The sequence below is a fragment of the Pan troglodytes genome, chromosome 4 (assembly GCF_028858775.2).
Source record: "Pan troglodytes isolate AG18354 chromosome 4, NHGRI_mPanTro3-v2.0_pri, whole genome shotgun sequence".
Classification (NCBI taxonomy): Eukaryota; Metazoa; Chordata; class Mammalia; order Primates; family Hominidae; genus Pan; species Pan troglodytes.
The window spans coordinates 88,608,358-88,625,260 of record NC_072402.2 but is presented as its reverse complement, the minus strand read 5'-3'; the positions used below and the strand labels follow the sequence as shown (position 1 = coordinate 88,625,260).

The following is a 16,903-nucleotide window of genomic DNA, read 5'->3' as shown; positions in this document are numbered from 1 at the left end:
GAGAACAAGGGACTAATACAATGTCCCTTCCCACCAATATTAAATATACTCAAGTTTCTTTAATATTAGAGAAGAGGGATCCTCCACAAATCAGATGTACTACTCAGCTGTATGCAAACCACTGTACCTATCTTCCCTCTTCCCCATCCCCCACAAACAAATATCCTTAAAAGATGTACAAAACTCGAGGGGGCGGAGCCCGCTGCCGAGGGCAGGGCAGGGTGGGGCGGGGCGGGGATCAAGCAGGGGCAGGGCTGGCGCTGTGGCCGGAGATGCTGTCGGGCCGCCACGGCGCTTGGCAGCCAGGAGCTCTGCATTGAAGGCACTGGGGTAAAGTGAATGCCGAAGACAGAAGATTTGGATGATACACCACTGAATTTCTTTGTGTGGAGTACACGTTATGAACCCTTTCTGGAGCATGTCTACAAGCTCTGTACGCAAACGATCTGAAGTTGAAGAGAAGACATTAACAGGGGACGTGAAAACCAGTCCTCCACGAACTGCACCAAAGAAACAACTGCCTTCTATTCCCAAAAATGCTTTGCCCATAACTAAGCCTACATCTCCTGCCCCAGCAGCACAGTCAACAAATGGCACGCATGCGTCCTATGGACCCTTCTACCTGGAATACTCTCTTCTTGCAGAATTTACCTTGGTTGTGAAGCAGAAGCTACCAGGCGTCTATGTGCAGCCATCTTATCGCTCTGCATTAATGTGGTTTGGAGTAATATTCATACAGCATGGACTTTACCAAGATGGCGTATTTAAGTTTACGGTTTACATCCCTGATAACTATCCAGATGGTGACTGTCCACGCTTGGTGTTCGATATTCCTGTCTTTCACCCGCTAGTTGATCCCACCTCAGGTGAGCTGGACGTGAAGAGAGCATTTGCAAAATGGAGGAGGAACCATAATCATATTTGGCAGGTATTAATGTATGCAAGGAGAGTTTTCTACAAGATTGATAGAGCAAGCCCCCTGAACCCAGAGGCTGCAGTACTGTATGAAAAAGATATTCAGCTTTTTAAAAGTAAAGTTGTTGACAGTGTTAAGCTGTGCACTGCTCGTTTGTTTGACCAACCTAAAATAGAAGACCTCTATGCAATTAGCTTTTCTCCATGGAATCCTTCTGTACATGATGAAGCTGGAGAAAAGATTCTGACTCAGAAAAAGAAGCCTGAAGAACAACACAATAAAAGTGTTCATGTTGCTGGCCTGTCATGGGTAAAGCCTGGCTCAGTATAGCCTTTCAGTAAAGAAGCGAAAACAGTGGCGACTTAAGAGATGGTGAATCTGGTGCACCATGCACTTTCCTGCTGGACTCTGGCCTAGTTCAAGCTGACCAATGGCAGAGGACTGCCTTAAGAGTAAAACTGTGTGAACAATGACTGACTGCCAGTGTTTTCCATGTATGCATAGGTTCTAACAGCAGGGTTTGGAAACCTGTCTCTAAGTAATGCATTACTTCGGTCAGAAGTGTCTTAGGGTGGTTATCTAGTTCAGTACTCCGAGTTATTGGGGACCTTGAGGCTTAAGTATTTTTCTGAATATAATGCTAAAGGTAAGTTGCATTCATTTAAACTAATAGAGCAGACAGAATTCAGCACTGCTTAATAGTTTATAAATCAGTGGTTTCAGTTGTATGTATGTTAGGAAATGGAGAGGTATAGAGAGAGCAGGTCCATAGCTCAGCACTTTTAAGTGGAAGATCATTTGAATCTCAGTCTTCAGCCTGCAATGATTTGTAGCCCGCACTGTCTTACTGATTTACAAACTGAAATCACTGAGAAATGTCTTTAGTTGAGTGAGAAGAAACCAGAACACTTGTTCCTAGTGTTGTGTTGTTTTTTTAAGCAAATTACTTACTGTATTTTTATGGCAGGAGGGAGAAAAAGTGTTACAACGGTTTCTAATGAAGTCCGGTATTTAAATGATAAATGACTAATGTGTTTAGTAGAGACAAAATAAACCAATAAATGATTGTTCTTTGCCATTTATGCAGGAAACTACCCTTTTCTCAATATAACCAAACAAAGGCTAATTTATAAATGCTTTATTGAAAAATACACTTATCTTCATATAAAATTACAGTAGCAGTATCTTGAGAGGTTTTGTAAGTATTTTTGCAGAACACTATTCTAATTGAACAGTGTAAGTTCCATATTTCTCTCAGAGCAATATGAAGTTACCTAGTAACTTTGTTTATACTGATTCAATTTACAATTGAATTTTCTCCCTAATAAGATTATTAATTTGACTTGAAAACTGCTGGAACAATAGTGATTAATAAAGATATGTATAGATAATTCAAAAAAAAAAAAAACTCATCACCTACACTTTCTTCTTATTCCACCGCAGTCTCACTTCTGCCCCACAATCTTCTCCTAAATTTAAGTTTACACAGATTTTCAATGACAAGTCACTTACCGGATACTCTAATTCTGAAGATACTTTCATCAGCATCCCCTATGTAATGATATTCCTTAGGTTTTGGTTCTAAACTCTCTTCTGTACTCTGCTGTATTCTCCACCATAATCTCATCCACTTTCACATCTTCAAAAATCATCTGTGTAATATGACTTATAAATCAGTGCTTTCTGAGTAGAATTTGTTCTTGAGATTTTCCCATATCCAACTCATAATTAACATATACATTTTAGCTATCATCAGGGGCATCTCGAAATAAAACTTACTAAAACTAAATTTTGATTTCCCCATCCAGACAAGTAAGCATTGGATGCATATATTATTTATAACATTTTGTAACCCAATACCTAGCATTGAATCTGACACATAACTTTAACTTAAAAGCTATTTGTTATAAACCTTTATTTTCCTTCACAATCTAACATTTTATTTATCAAATACCTGTACTTGAAGCTATGTGGTAACCTAAAGCTTTACCTTCAGTTTTAACTTACTATAGCCAATTGTAGAAAGTATACTCTGAATGATTTTGAATAAAATTTGAAGACATTTGGTCAATATGTGTTTGTTAGTTGTTGCTTTAAAGAAGTCTACAGAATATAATCGAATCTATAGTCATAAACATTAATGGAAATATAGTGTAAAGCAAATATTTCATTGTTCATGTACATTACTTCATTGATTTTGCTTTCAAGAGAAATGTTTTAATTCAAAACATTTATATATATGAAATATATAATAACTATTTTATTCTGCCATTGTTCAATATAAAATCCTGGATTGTAGACTAATTTTAAAATTTTATTATTAAGGTTTAAATTATATATAAAGCATGGTATCCCTCTGATACATACAGTTGGCTAAAATTTGTCATAGTAGACTTTTCTAATGGTACCAAAATATGGTAGCTAGCATAGGGGATCTCACCTTAGCATTTTGTCAAGTCATATAAAATGTATGGTGATACAATTATAACAAATAATAAGCCAAGTCTACTAATCCCATAGTCTTACAAAGATAAATGAATGCAACATTTTAAACTAAAATTATCATATCAGTAATATTTGAACCTGTGCTTCCTCTGGCTTTAAACAGCAGTTTTACTTAGCGTTTGTTTAATTGTGTTTAGACAAATTTTGAGAAAATGCTTGTATTTCTATGTTAACATACAAGTTGATAAAATATACATTATATCAAGTGGATTAAAACAGACTTTCTATGAAAATATTATGATACATTTTTCTATATTTTCATTATATTTGACAGTTATCATCAGCAAAATATTTTGACTGAATTTAAGGACAAGTTCCATTTAAAAGTTTTGAGATAATTGAGACAACTGTTTGATGTCTGATTTTCTATCTTTCCACAAAGCTAGTATTCATGATTACATATATATATGTTGATAATAGATTAGGTTTTCTTATATAACTTCTTATAGGATAGTTATACAATGTATGCCCTCTAAGCTTTTTTCAATGACTTGTATACAGCAGTTTCTTTTGAAGCCACTAGTAATAGCTTCCTTTTTTGCCTTGAATTCTGACAGTATTTAATATTAATAATTTTCAAGCAATTTAGTGGTTAACTAATTCAGAAAATTATTTTAAATATCTTTTTTTCAAAACAAATCTATTGTAAGCTTAGTTATATTTTAATTTGGACTATTTATTATGCTATACTTTTTGAATTAGATAACTAAAATGTTGGGCACCTGTTTGGTTGGACACTTTGCTTAAACGAAGGTGGAAGTGAATATGAAAGAATTAGAAAAGTGGGTCTAGATATAGCTATGAATTTTTTTATCCACAAATATTTGTAAATATGTTAGTAGGTAATTTGATTTGTTGTTACTATACATTTCTTGTTTTTGAAACAGGGTCTCTCTCTGTTACCCAGACTGAAGTGCAGTGGCATGAACACAGCTCACTGCAACCTCAACCTTTTGGGCTCAAGTGATTATGCTGCCTCAGCCTCCCAAATAGCTGAGACCACAGACATACATCACCACATCATCATACTCTGCTAACTTTTATTTATTTATTTTGTAGAGATGGTTCTCACTCTGTTGCCCAGGCTAGTTTTCAAACACCTGGGCTCAAGCAATTCTCCTGCCTTGGCCACCTTTCGAAGTGTTGGGATTGCAGGCTTGAGCTACCACACCCAGCCTTATACATTTCAATGAGAAATTAACTCTACATTTTGTTCCAATACCTATTTAAGTAATCAATCTGCATTTTCAAAAGGAAGATCAAACACGCAAATAAACACAAAGAAAAGCAAACTATAACATAATTAATGAAAAAATATCTCCACCAAACATCTTTTCAGTATATCCACAAACATTATTCTCTCCCTCATAACACAAACACACAGAAATGCTAGATTACAACACAAATAATGATCAATTCAGGAGAAAAATAAATTATTGCCTTAGAGAAATAAACATAATTCAATTATAAAGAAAGTGCACTGTTTAGTAATTGATTTAAATTTGATCAGAAGTTGCTTAGCACATAGAAGTTATGTGAGAATGTTGAATAACTGTCCAAAAACTCCATAGCTCCATTCAAATTTCAAATTTTCCTTATTTTATTAACTTCGGTTTTTAAGAAAATGATTTTATATTTTAATATTTTACACCTACTTTTCTCTCTCTCTCTCTCTCCCTTTCTCTTAAAAGATACACACATGTATATGTGTATATGAAAGGAAGAAACATATATATATATATATATATATGTATACACACACACACATACAGGATAAGGTAGATTTGCTATTATATAATTAGATTTGTTAAAGGGAGTAATCTATATATCCAATTGATAGATACATAAAACACTTATTAGATTCTGCAACCGACCAAGTTGATACTCTGTCATCACTACTGTTAAGAAAATCTATGTAAACATAGTAACACATATCTTAAAATAGGATCTTTACCAAAATCATTTCATAAAATTATAGAAGATATTGGCAGCTTCAAATAGATAACCTAGTTACCTAGATGCTGTTTTAAGTTTCCAAACCTGAAAGCTTGGGGATGTTAAGAAATGCAGAAGTCATCTTTGTAACTAGCTAGACATAAACACAAATACATCGTATGGGAAAGTATATTTGTGTCCTTGTTATATTTAATGGTATTTGAATATTATATTATTATCAATTTCTCACAAATGTTTTAAAATATTTTCTAAAGACATATTTTTGAACTCTTTTTCCTTGTATCCCAACTTCACAATCTCTACCTCAGTCTTAAGATATATATAAATATTTATTGTTAAAAAGTATAGGTTGAGGCCAGGTGTGGTGGCTTGCGCCTGTAATCCCAGCACTTTTGGGAGGCAGAGGCGGGTGGATCACTTGAGGTCAGGAGTTCAAGACCAACCTGGCCAACATGGCAAAACCCCATCTCTATTAAAAATACAAAAATTAGCGGGTGTGGTGGCATGCACCTGTAATCCTAGTTACTTGGGAGACTGAGGCAGGAGAACTGCTTGAACCTGGGAGGTGGAGGTTGCAATGAGCCGAAGTTGTGCTGCTGCACTCCAGCCTGGGTGACAAAGTGAGACTTCATCTCAAAAAAAAAAAAAAAAAGTATAGGTTGAATATATGCTCTCTTATTCTATATTTTCTATGTATATTTTAAAAACATGAGTTCCCTTCTACAAGTTCTCAAAATTAAGGTGTAATACAAAGGGATACAATTGTAACACAGAATTCTCTATAGACTTAGTATTTTTTAAATGTTGTCCTTACTCACTAAGGCAAATTCACCATTTCATTTACATGTATAACATTATCTCTAGATGACCCTTTAAAAGATGTGGTAAATTATATTTTCGTGGAAACTTTTAAAATTATACCCTAAAAAATAAACTCCCAAATTAAATGATCTCTTTAAATACCTATTGGTGATTCTGATAACTTTTATTTATTAGTCAGGATTTTATATTCTCTGACCTCATTTAACAGATCCTTGCTTTCCATCAAAATTGGGATCTTTTCCAGTCACTGACTTCAAAACTTTAACTTGCTTAGCATTTTTTCAATGATTAGTTTATCTTAATCAATAATGATCTACATCTCACTTCTTAAATAATTTGTATTATGCTTTTCAAATTTAAATTTTACTGTCTGTGTTTCCAGTATTAACTACCTGATAATCTTCTGAGTTAGAAACATGATATCTGGCTACTTTTTTCCTTAGAGAAATCTTCTGTTGAATGTCAAGAAAAAATATCTACAAAGTAAAATGCAATACAGGCTGTTAATAAGTAATCTCTATTCCCATTTCCAGTGTTTTGCAATATCTTAAAAAATATGACCTAACTGATCACACACGTGCTCAAAATTTCTGACACACTTTGTGAATTATCAAAGATAAAAACACACATATTTTGTTTTCCTTCAGAATTTCTGACTTTCAATATAGTAAATATGTTTTAATATCTTTGAAAATTTATAAGAATAAAAGATATCATGGAGGGTAAAATGATGTACAGGTGGCCCTTAAACTCAATATCTATAATCTTATGGCTGCTTAAACTAACATGCTAAAATTTACAGAGAATATTATTTATTATGATGTAAGGTGGTTTTGCATATTCTGTAGTTAAAAAAAATGGTGAAAATGAGAGATAAGTAAAACCTGTTGCCTTGTCTTCAAAATGTAGAAGTTATTTTCACACACTGAAAAGAGAGGAAACATATTCCAGGTATGTGAAACAGCACACATGAACCATACATTACATGTGAAAAAATGCAAAAAGAGAGACCTTACTTTAGCAGATACTCCACTCTGGGAAATAATAGAAGAAAAATTTGTCTAAGTGGAGTGGGACTGGGTTATAGATGAAAGGACTTGAGGTTCAGATGGAAAAGTTAAATGTGCTTTTGCAAGAAACGGAAAATTATTGAAATAAATTAATTCTGACTTTTTTAAAGGTTATCTAAATGGCAAAAAGCTGGAGTTTCCATGTATTGCAATATTCTAGGTAGTTGAGTTCTTGCTTTGGAAAAGCAGCTATAAATAGGTAGATAGAATAAATGTAAACACACACTGCGATGCAAAAATGCATGTTCACATCTATGTGTCTGTTTGTGAGTGTGTGTGCACATGCTTTCATAGATGTGTCACTTGGTTTCTAATTGAATAAAAGAAGTAGAAAACGGATAGGAAAGAAGAGTAGTTTCCACATTTAACACCAGGTGACTGGAAGTATACTCAGGTCTAGGATAGAAATAAAGAAGTTTTTAATGATAGTTCCTATCTTGGAAGAGAGAATTGCAAGTCAGTATAGTTTTAGACTGATTCTGAACTGACTACAATGTATTTATGAAACACTCCTTCCGTAAACATGCTTAAAATTACTTTTTTCCAAACACAATTATTAACCCTTCTTTCCTGGATTATCTGTTTTCCGCTGAGCTTCTTCCATGCTCCACTAAACCATTTCTTGCATCACAGTGGAGAGTCGAAGAATTCCATCTCTTGGAATCACTTTCAAGCAGATGTCTAGCTTGGATTCAGCCAATGGGATTCAATAAAGAGAGATTTAAAAGTCAGAAGAAAACAAGAATTCCAGTACAGCTGCAGCAAGATGCACAGGCATTTGGCAGACATGACGTTGGCAGCAGCATCCAAGTGAGTTCCTGTGAATCACCCGCTTTGAGAATTCAAGCAACTAGTGCCATTGCAGGTGGCTTTCTCACATTCTTGAATTTTTAGATCTCTGAGGCTAGTTAACAATCTCTTTGACATATACAAACCCAACTTTACAAGGGAGAAAAAAGCATCCAATTCTCTGCATTGATTTTTTTCCTACTCAAAATAAATTCTTAGAATGCTTTAGGTTTTGACTTTGTTGTTATTTTTTTTATTTTAGAAAAGCCTAAGTAACACATCATCTTTTTAAAATTTTTATTTTATTGTGCTAAACACACAGTATGAGCTCCACCCTCTTAACAAATTTTAGTGTACAATACATCATTGTCAACTACAGGTACAGTGTTATAAAGTAGATCACTAGAGCTGAATCATCTTGGTAACTGAAACTTTATGTTCATTGATTAACAACTCCCCATTTTTTTCTCCACCCAGCCTCTGGCGGCCACCATTTCACCCTTTGATTCTAAGATTTTGACTATTTTCAATGTTTTCTCCAAGTAAAATCATGGAGTATTTGTCCTTCTCTGACTGGATTATTTCACTTAGCGTAATCTCCTCCAGCTTCATTTATGTTGTCACATATTGACAAATTTCCTTTTTTGTATGGCTAGCTATATTCCGTTGCATGTATATACCATATTGTCTTTATGTGCTAATCCATTTTTAATAGACATTTGGGTTGTTTCCACATCTTATCTCTTGTGAATAGTACCACAATGAATACAGAAGTGTTAATATCGCTTCAAGATTCTCATGCTATTTTTCAGATATATACCCACAAGTGGGATTGCTGGATCATATAATAGTTCTATTTTCAATTTTTTGAGCAACCTCCACAATGTTTTTTATAGTGGCTCATCATTTTGTATTCCCACCAACAGTGCATGAGAGTTCTAGTTTCTCCACATGCTGGCCAATACTTGTATTTCTCATTTTTGATAATAGCTATCCTAACAAATGTGAAGTGACATCTAATTGTGGTTTTGATGCATTTCCCTGATGACTAGTAATGTTAACATCTTCTTATATACTTCTTGGCCACTCATATGTCTTCTTTAGAGAAATATCTATTCAACTCTTTGGCCCATTTTTAAATTGTATTATTAGGGTTTTTGGTTTATCTTGTTTTGTTATGTCTTGTTTGTTTTTGCTATCAAGTTGTAGGAGTTCATTATGTATTTTGGAAACTAACCCTTTATAAGGTATATGGTTTGCAAATATTTCCTCCCAATCTGTAGTTTGCCTTTTCATTCTGTTTATCCTTTGCTGTGCAGAAGCTTTTCCGTTTGGCACAGTTACACTCATCTATTGATGTTTTAGTTGCCTGCACATTTGTGCCATATTTATGAATTCAAACTTAATGAAGAAGGTGAAAGATTTGTACATTGAAACCTACAAAACATGGATGAAAACGTTAGATAAGACACAACTAAATGGAAAGACATCCCATATTCATGGATTGGAAGTCTTAATATTGTTTAAATGTCCATATTATCAAAACAATATACAGATTCAATGTAATACCTAATAAAATTCCAATGGCATTTTCTATAGAAATAGGAAAAGCAACTCTAAAATGTATATGAAACCACAGATTGACACAAACAATAGAATAAATTTTGCAAAAGAAGAGCAAAGGTGGAGGCATCACAATATATTTGTGTTATATACATCACAGTATATTTCAAAATATGTTATAAAGCCACACTAATTAAAACAAAATTTTTACTATGTATCAGCCCTAATTGAGCTGAGACCAGGTACCAGACAACTAAGGACAACTGTGTGTCCAAGGCCTGCCAAGTTTCTTCAAATTAGCCAATCCACAAGGATCCCAGGAAACCTAGCTGTGCTTACCCTATTTGCTATACATAAACATTCCCTTATGGCTTCAGTTTGCTGTTATGCTTCATGGAGGGCACCTCTGTGTGGCCCTGCCAGGTAGCTTTTTTCTTTGAGGTTGTAAATAACAAAATATTCTGCCTTTTTTTTTTGAGACAGTGTCTGTCACTGAGGCTGGAGTGCAATGGTGCAATCTCGGCACACTGCAACCACTGCCTCCTGAGTTCAAGCGATTCTCTGCCTCAGCCTCCTGACTAGCTGAGATTACAGGCGCCCGCCACCATGTCTAGCTAATTTTTGTACTTTTAGTAGAGACAGGGTTTCACCGTGTTGGCCAGGCTGGTCCCGAGCTCCTGACCTCAGATGATCTACTGCCTCAGTCTCCCAAAGTTTTGGGATGACAGGCGTGAGCCACCGTGCCCGTGCTCGGCCTCTGCCTTTCTTTTATCTAAAGTGTCATTGTGTTGTAACCTTCCATCGAAAGGATCTTCAAATCTTATGAATAAAAAAAGGAGGCAACTTGATACACACCAAATGGGGACAATGAGCAGCACATGCTAACAGAACAAAAGTTCTAGTCCCACGGATTAACATGATAGTGGAGATGAGGTGGAAATTTATGGTGACAAAATATGCAGTCTTTAAACAATACTGATTCAGAGGCAAAAGAGGACAAGATATAATTTGATTCTATATGGTATTGATTATTCAAAGGAAAAGGGAGTTTGGAATATGAAATGCAGTGGCTATCAAGTGTGTTAACAAAGAAATTCTACCCACACATAAGGATCAAGAGACATCAAGATCTGGTTGCTGGAATGGCAATAACTGACTAGAAACTTTATCATGAATTCTCAAATTAATCTCAGACAACAGCAGTTTGTGGGATAACTGTTTTGACATACACCAATTAAAACTTTGCTATGAAAATGACATCCTGATATTCTGAAATTCTAGATGATATATTTTTTCAAAGAACATTCTTATCCACAGAGATTACAATCTCTCACAAAGGAATTAATCATATTATTGCACACTTAAATTTGAACCTTGATTCTTCCCCTAATTCAGGGGATCCTTTTTACGCTTTTCAAGGTTTCAAATATTTTAGTCTATAAAGGCATTAGAGTAGTGTATAAGTCGCTCCTCTCTGGTCATATATACAAAGGTCTGCTACAGAAATTAGTTTGGTGTTTTTGTTTTTAATAGACTATTTACTTGATCATCATTTTACTTAAATCTGAGCAGTAAATTAGAAGCAAATATACTTGCTACTGCTGTACCATTAATGCCTATTTTTAAACATTTTTTTCTTTCTTCTCATTTTCCCATGGATGTTTTCCCTTAATTGTTTTACAAATATTACTATTAGTCTAATGCCTCATTCCACATCTCATTCTATAGCAACTGCTGCATGTTCTTTGCCTTCATAAAAACAATTTTTATGTAAAATTATAAATGAGCTATTGGTCTATCTTTGAGGTTTTCTCCCGCCTTTAGAACATGTTTTTTAGATTGTAAATTGATTGCAATCACCAAGTTTGAAAATAGGTGTTTCTTAAAGTAGACATTTCTGATATTTAATTTTACACAGGAGGTGACTTCCAAACAGAACTGTGTTGTTTATATGTATTTCATCTACTTTAGAAATGCAGCAACCTTTCCTCTAAAAAAGAAAAGAAAAGAAAAAAAAGACCCCAGATGAACAACAACAATAACAAAAATAGGGCAACAGGCAACTTCATTTTGAAGGAAAAATAATACATTCACTGATGCATCAGTGATTTTTTTTTTGAGGCAGTGGGCTCTGAGAGCTTGCCAGAACAGGTTTCTGTAAGAATTTTACTTTTACAGAATGGAGTACATACTTAAAATCTACAGACCCAGCAACATTAGCTAACTGCAGAGGTCTCTTTGCTTCCCAGTCCCGGCTCTGAGCATACTGAAGCCTCAAGAGCTGTAGAGTGATTTCTCGCTTTCCCCATTGCATAGTAAATACCAATTTATTTTTTTATTGGTCCAGTACTCTTGGAAGTTATGCTCCTTTCATCCATATTGTCCATATTTGACTTTGTTTGTATTATAGTCATAATAGTTATATTAAATCCCTTTTACTTTAACCCTAAGATTTGGACATTTGTCAGCGTTCTTCTACACACTCTTTTGATTACTGTCCACATCTTGCATTTTAGATGTAGCCTGAATTGTATTTCATTTTGTATAAAATAACCATTGAGAATGTCAATGATGTCAATGTCACACAAAGAGGGTTAACTGTATCAGCATTGGAGGAGCTAAACTTTTCAGTCCAATCAGTTAATAAACTATGTTTGTACTGGGTTTACAAGGTTGATGTAAACATTCCACAAGGGGAAAAAACAGAATAATAAAAGTATAAAATAATTATTTGTAGAAATCTAGAGAAATATACTTCATTATAAAAAATGAAGTGAAGAATTTCCTGGGGAACTTTATTTTAGCAGAATTGGCCCCATTCAACATAGAAAACTTAAAGCAATTTTAATAGAAACATTTAAAAAAGTTATCAATCAATTATCCCCTCCAAGAGGATCTATATAATCCTTGAATATAGAAAAATGCTTTCTAACTATATATCAAAATCTAGAGGCATTAGAAATAAATACTTATAAATTAGACAATAAGAAAGTTGTAAATAAAACAAAAATAAGCAAACAAAGATATATAATAAACTGGGGAGAAAATATTTGTGACATGTTTCACATATACATGAATAGCACATGCTATTCTTTAAAGTCTCTTGAAATTTTGAGGAAAAGATAGAAAAAAGAAGTATAAAAGACATGAATTGCAAATTCACCCCCAATGAAGTAGTTAGGGGTGTGTGTGTACATATATGTGTGTGTGAGTGTGTGTGTGTGCAGACATGTTCAAAAAGTTAATCATTGGCACAACATGGATGAAACTCAAAAACATTATACCAAAGTGAAAGAAGTCAGGTAGAAAAGACCACATATTTTGTTATTTTGTTCCTATCAAGCGTCCTAAAAATACAAATCTATAGAGACAGAATGTAGTCATCTGCAGTTGTGAGTGGAAATGAGATCATGTGTCAATATGCATTAGGAATCTTATCAGAGTGATACAATTATGCTAAAACTATGGTTTCCCAGGTTGGTAAGTTTACTAAAAATCACTGAACTGTCACGTTAAATGAGTGATTTTATGATATGTAAATTATACCTCAATAAAGTTGTTTTTAGAGAAGTAACTCACATGTCTGACCTCCAATTTTCACAGAGTTGAGCTTAAAACAAAACAAAAAGGCAGCCTTCAAACATCATTTAGAGCAAGTAAAGAGGATCTAGAACTTTCTAGGTTGACGAATACAAATTGTGCTTATTCTCTCAGCCCCGCCTCTCACACCAATAAAGGATTTTCAATGTAAGAAAACAACTCATGGAAAATATCACATCTAAGGTATGTCCATGGGCCCTTTAGTTAAGAATTCTGAATACCCAGTGGAGTCTCTCAGTTGTACCAAAAGGGCTGCGGGACTCTTTGTAGTGTGATTTTCTAGCAGCCTGCCATGACCCAAAAGGCAGAGATGAAATCTATGGAAAGAAATATCTCAAACACAATGATGCATGTGAGTTTTGCCAACAGGCATGGAATAAAGTCATGAGAATACCTACAAAGTTTTTGAGTCTGCTTGTACTGATTAAAGCAGTGCTAACTTGAACTAAAAGAGCTTGAGATACTTTACAAGTTAAAAATCATACTTGCTTCTTCTCCCATATTTCTACTGTTAAGAGATAGGCTGAAAGTTTGCTTAAAGGATACATTTCCTAACATAATTTTCACAACTGGTTATGAAGGGTGATGGAAAAAATAACTATCACTGTCCTATAGAACATAGCCAAGGCCCATTACATACAATCAAGTGGGGAATCAAGCCCAGGTTACAGAGCAAAGACCTAACCACAGTACACATCTTACCACTGGTGCAAAAGACCTGGCAAAAATTGCCTGGTGAGATTGAAAAGTTTCTATGAGACAATACTGCCATGTACCTCCCATTCTTCTATGTTTCAAGCAGGAGTGTTTATTGCCATTGTTTGCCAATGTTTGTTGATTGTTGAGGCTGATACATTGTCCTTTTAGTTCACAGATTCCCCAAATCAAGAGAACTCACTTATGAAATAGATATAGATGACACATTCCTGGACTATTTCCTTGCAGTTATGAGAATATTTGGGGTTTCTGGAATAAGGATAAGACTATTTTGCAATGTGACTGAGATATGAATAATTGCAGCTAAAGTCTGACTATGTTATACAAAAGTCATCAATTTTCACCCCTCCCCACAATCATATTTGCCGTGTAACATTGCAGTGCCCATTCACTCTGACATTGTCCTGGTTTCATGACCTGCTTTGGCAGACAGATTATTGACCAGTTATGAGGCAAGCAGAAGCTATAAAAAGGGGCTTATGCATTCCTGCTTGTGCTCTTACTTTCTGCCAATGCTATGAGATGAGCATTTTCAAGATAGCCTACTGGTTTCAGGAAGACAGAAGAGAGACACATGGAACAGAATTGAGTTACCTCAGTTATTCACCAACCTAGATCATTTGTCAGCCAGCCAATTCCTAGATTTAAGTAAATCCGTCTAAAATTAGCAGGGGCACACAGCTCATCTCCATAGGTGTGTTTTCAGTATATGCTTATTTTCTTAAGCACCTCAGATGTTAACACTATTTTTAAATGAATCATCACCATATATTTATGAACAGGGCCATTCTGTTCTTATGTCAAACCATACAATGCTATTTGCAAAGTTACTAAGTGCTAATGTCATTATTTCACATCTGAGCATACATAAACAGTTCAATTCTGAACTACTTTATGTGTTTTATTTCATTTTGATTCCATCATGTCATATATTGACTATTGGGAAGAACCAGTATTTTAAATGACTGCTAGATTTTATTTATTTTTATTTATTTTATTTTATTATTATTTTACTTTGAGTTTTAGGGTACATGTGCACAATGTGCAAGTTTGTTACGTATGTATACATGTGCCATGTTGTTGTGGTGCACCCATTAACTCGTCATTTAGCATTAGGTATATCTCCTAACACTATCCCTCCCCCATCCCCCCACCCCACAACAGTCCCCAGTGTGTGATGTTCCCCTTCCTGTGTCCATGTGTTCTCATTGTTCAATTCCCACCTATGAGTGAGAATATGTGGTGTTTGGTTTTTTGTTCTTGGGATAGTTTGCTGAGAATGATGGTTTCCAGCTTCATCCATGTCCCTGCAAAGGACATTAACTCATCCTTTTTTATGGCTGCATAGTATTCCGTGGTGTATATGTGCCACATTTTCTTAATCCAGTCTATCATTGTTGGACATTTGGGTTGGTTCCAAGTCTTTGCTATTGTGAATAGTGCCGCAATAAACATACGTGTGCATGTGTCTTTATCGCAGCACCAGCAGTGTAAAAATGTTCCTATTTCTCCACATCCTCTCCAGCACCTGTTGTTTCCTGACTTTTTAATGATTGCCATTCTAACTGGTGTGAGATGGTATCTCATTGTGGTTTTGATTTGCATTTCTCCAAAGGCCAGTGATGATGAGCATTTTTTCATGTGTTTTTTGGCTGCATAAATGTCTTCGTTTGAGAAGTGTCTGTTCATATCCTTCACCCACTTTTTGATGGGGTTGTTTTTTTCTTGTAAATTTGTTTGAGTTCATTGTAGATTCTGGATATTAGCCCTTTGTCAGATGAGTAGGTTGCAAAAATTTTCTCCCATTCTGTAGGTTGCCTGTTCACTCTGATGGTAGTTCCTTTTGCCATGCAGAAGGTCTTTAGTTTAATTAGATCCCATTTGTCAATTTTGGCTTTTGTTGCCATTGCTTTTGGTGTTTTAGACATGAAGTCCTTGCCCATGCCTATGTCCTGAATGGTATTGCCTAGGTTTTCTTCTAGGGTTTTTATGGTTTTAGGTCTAACATTTAAGTCTTTAATCCATCTTGAATTAATTTTTGTATAAGGTGTAAGGAAGGGATCCAGTTTCAGCTTTCTACATATGGCTAGCCAGTTTTCCCAGCACCATTTATTAAATAGGGAATCCTTTCCCCATTTCTTCTTTTTGTCAGGTTTGTCAAAGATCAGATAGTTGTAGATATGCAGCATTATTTCTGAGGGCTCTGTTCTGTTCCATTGGTCAATATCTCTGTTTTGGTACCAGTACCATGCTGTTTTGGTTACTGTAGCCTTCTAGTATAGTTTGAAGTTAGGTAGCGTGATGCCTCCAGCTTTGTTATTTTGGCTTAGAATCTTAGACCAATATCCTTGATGAACACTGATGCAAAAATCCTCAATAAAATACTGGCAAACCAAATCCAGCAGCACATCAAAAAGCTTATCCACCATGATCAAGTGGGCTTCATCCCTGGGATGCAAGGCTGGTTCAACATACGAAAATCAATAAACGTAATCCAGCATACAAACAGAACCAAAGGCAAAAACCACATAATTATCTCAATAGATGCAGAAAAGGCCTTTGACAAAATTCAACAACCTTCATGCTAAAAACTCTCAATAAATTAGGTATTGATGGGACGTATCTCAAAATAATAAGAGCTACCTATGACAAACCCATCCTGAATGGACAAAAACTGGAAGCATTCCCTTTGAAAACTGATGCAAGACAGGGATGCCCTCTCTCACCACTCCTATTCAACACAGTGTTGGAAGTTCTGGCCAGGGCAATCAGGCAAGAGAAGGAAATAAAGGGCATTCAATTAGGAAAAGAGGAAGTTAAATTGTCCCTGTTTGCAGATGACATGATTGTATATCTAGAAAACCCCATCGTCTCAGCCCAAAATCTCCTTAAGCTGATAAGCAACTTCAGCAAAGTCTCAGGATACAAAATCAACGTGCAAAAATCACAGGCATTCTTATACACC

The 16,903-nt window shown here is 35.1% G+C and overlaps 1 protein-coding gene across 1 annotated transcript; it reads left to right on the top strand.

Moving 5' to 3' along the window:
* Positions 1-239: 239 nt before the first annotated feature.
* On the top strand, positions 240-1,389 carry LOC736031 (AKT-interacting protein-like). The gene has a single exon (XM_054684438.2). The coding sequence runs from the start codon at positions 401-403 to the stop codon at positions 1,244-1,246; it is 846 nt and encodes a 281-aa protein (XP_054540413.1). The 5' UTR covers positions 240-400; the 3' UTR covers positions 1,247-1,389.
* Positions 1,390-16,903: the final 15,514 nt, after the last annotated feature.

What these genes read in the sequence shown, in the direction of transcription:
- LOC736031 (XM_054684438.2), top strand. Translation starts at nt 401, where the DNA reads ATGAACCCTTTCTGGAGCATGTCTACAAGCTCTGTACGCAAACGATCT.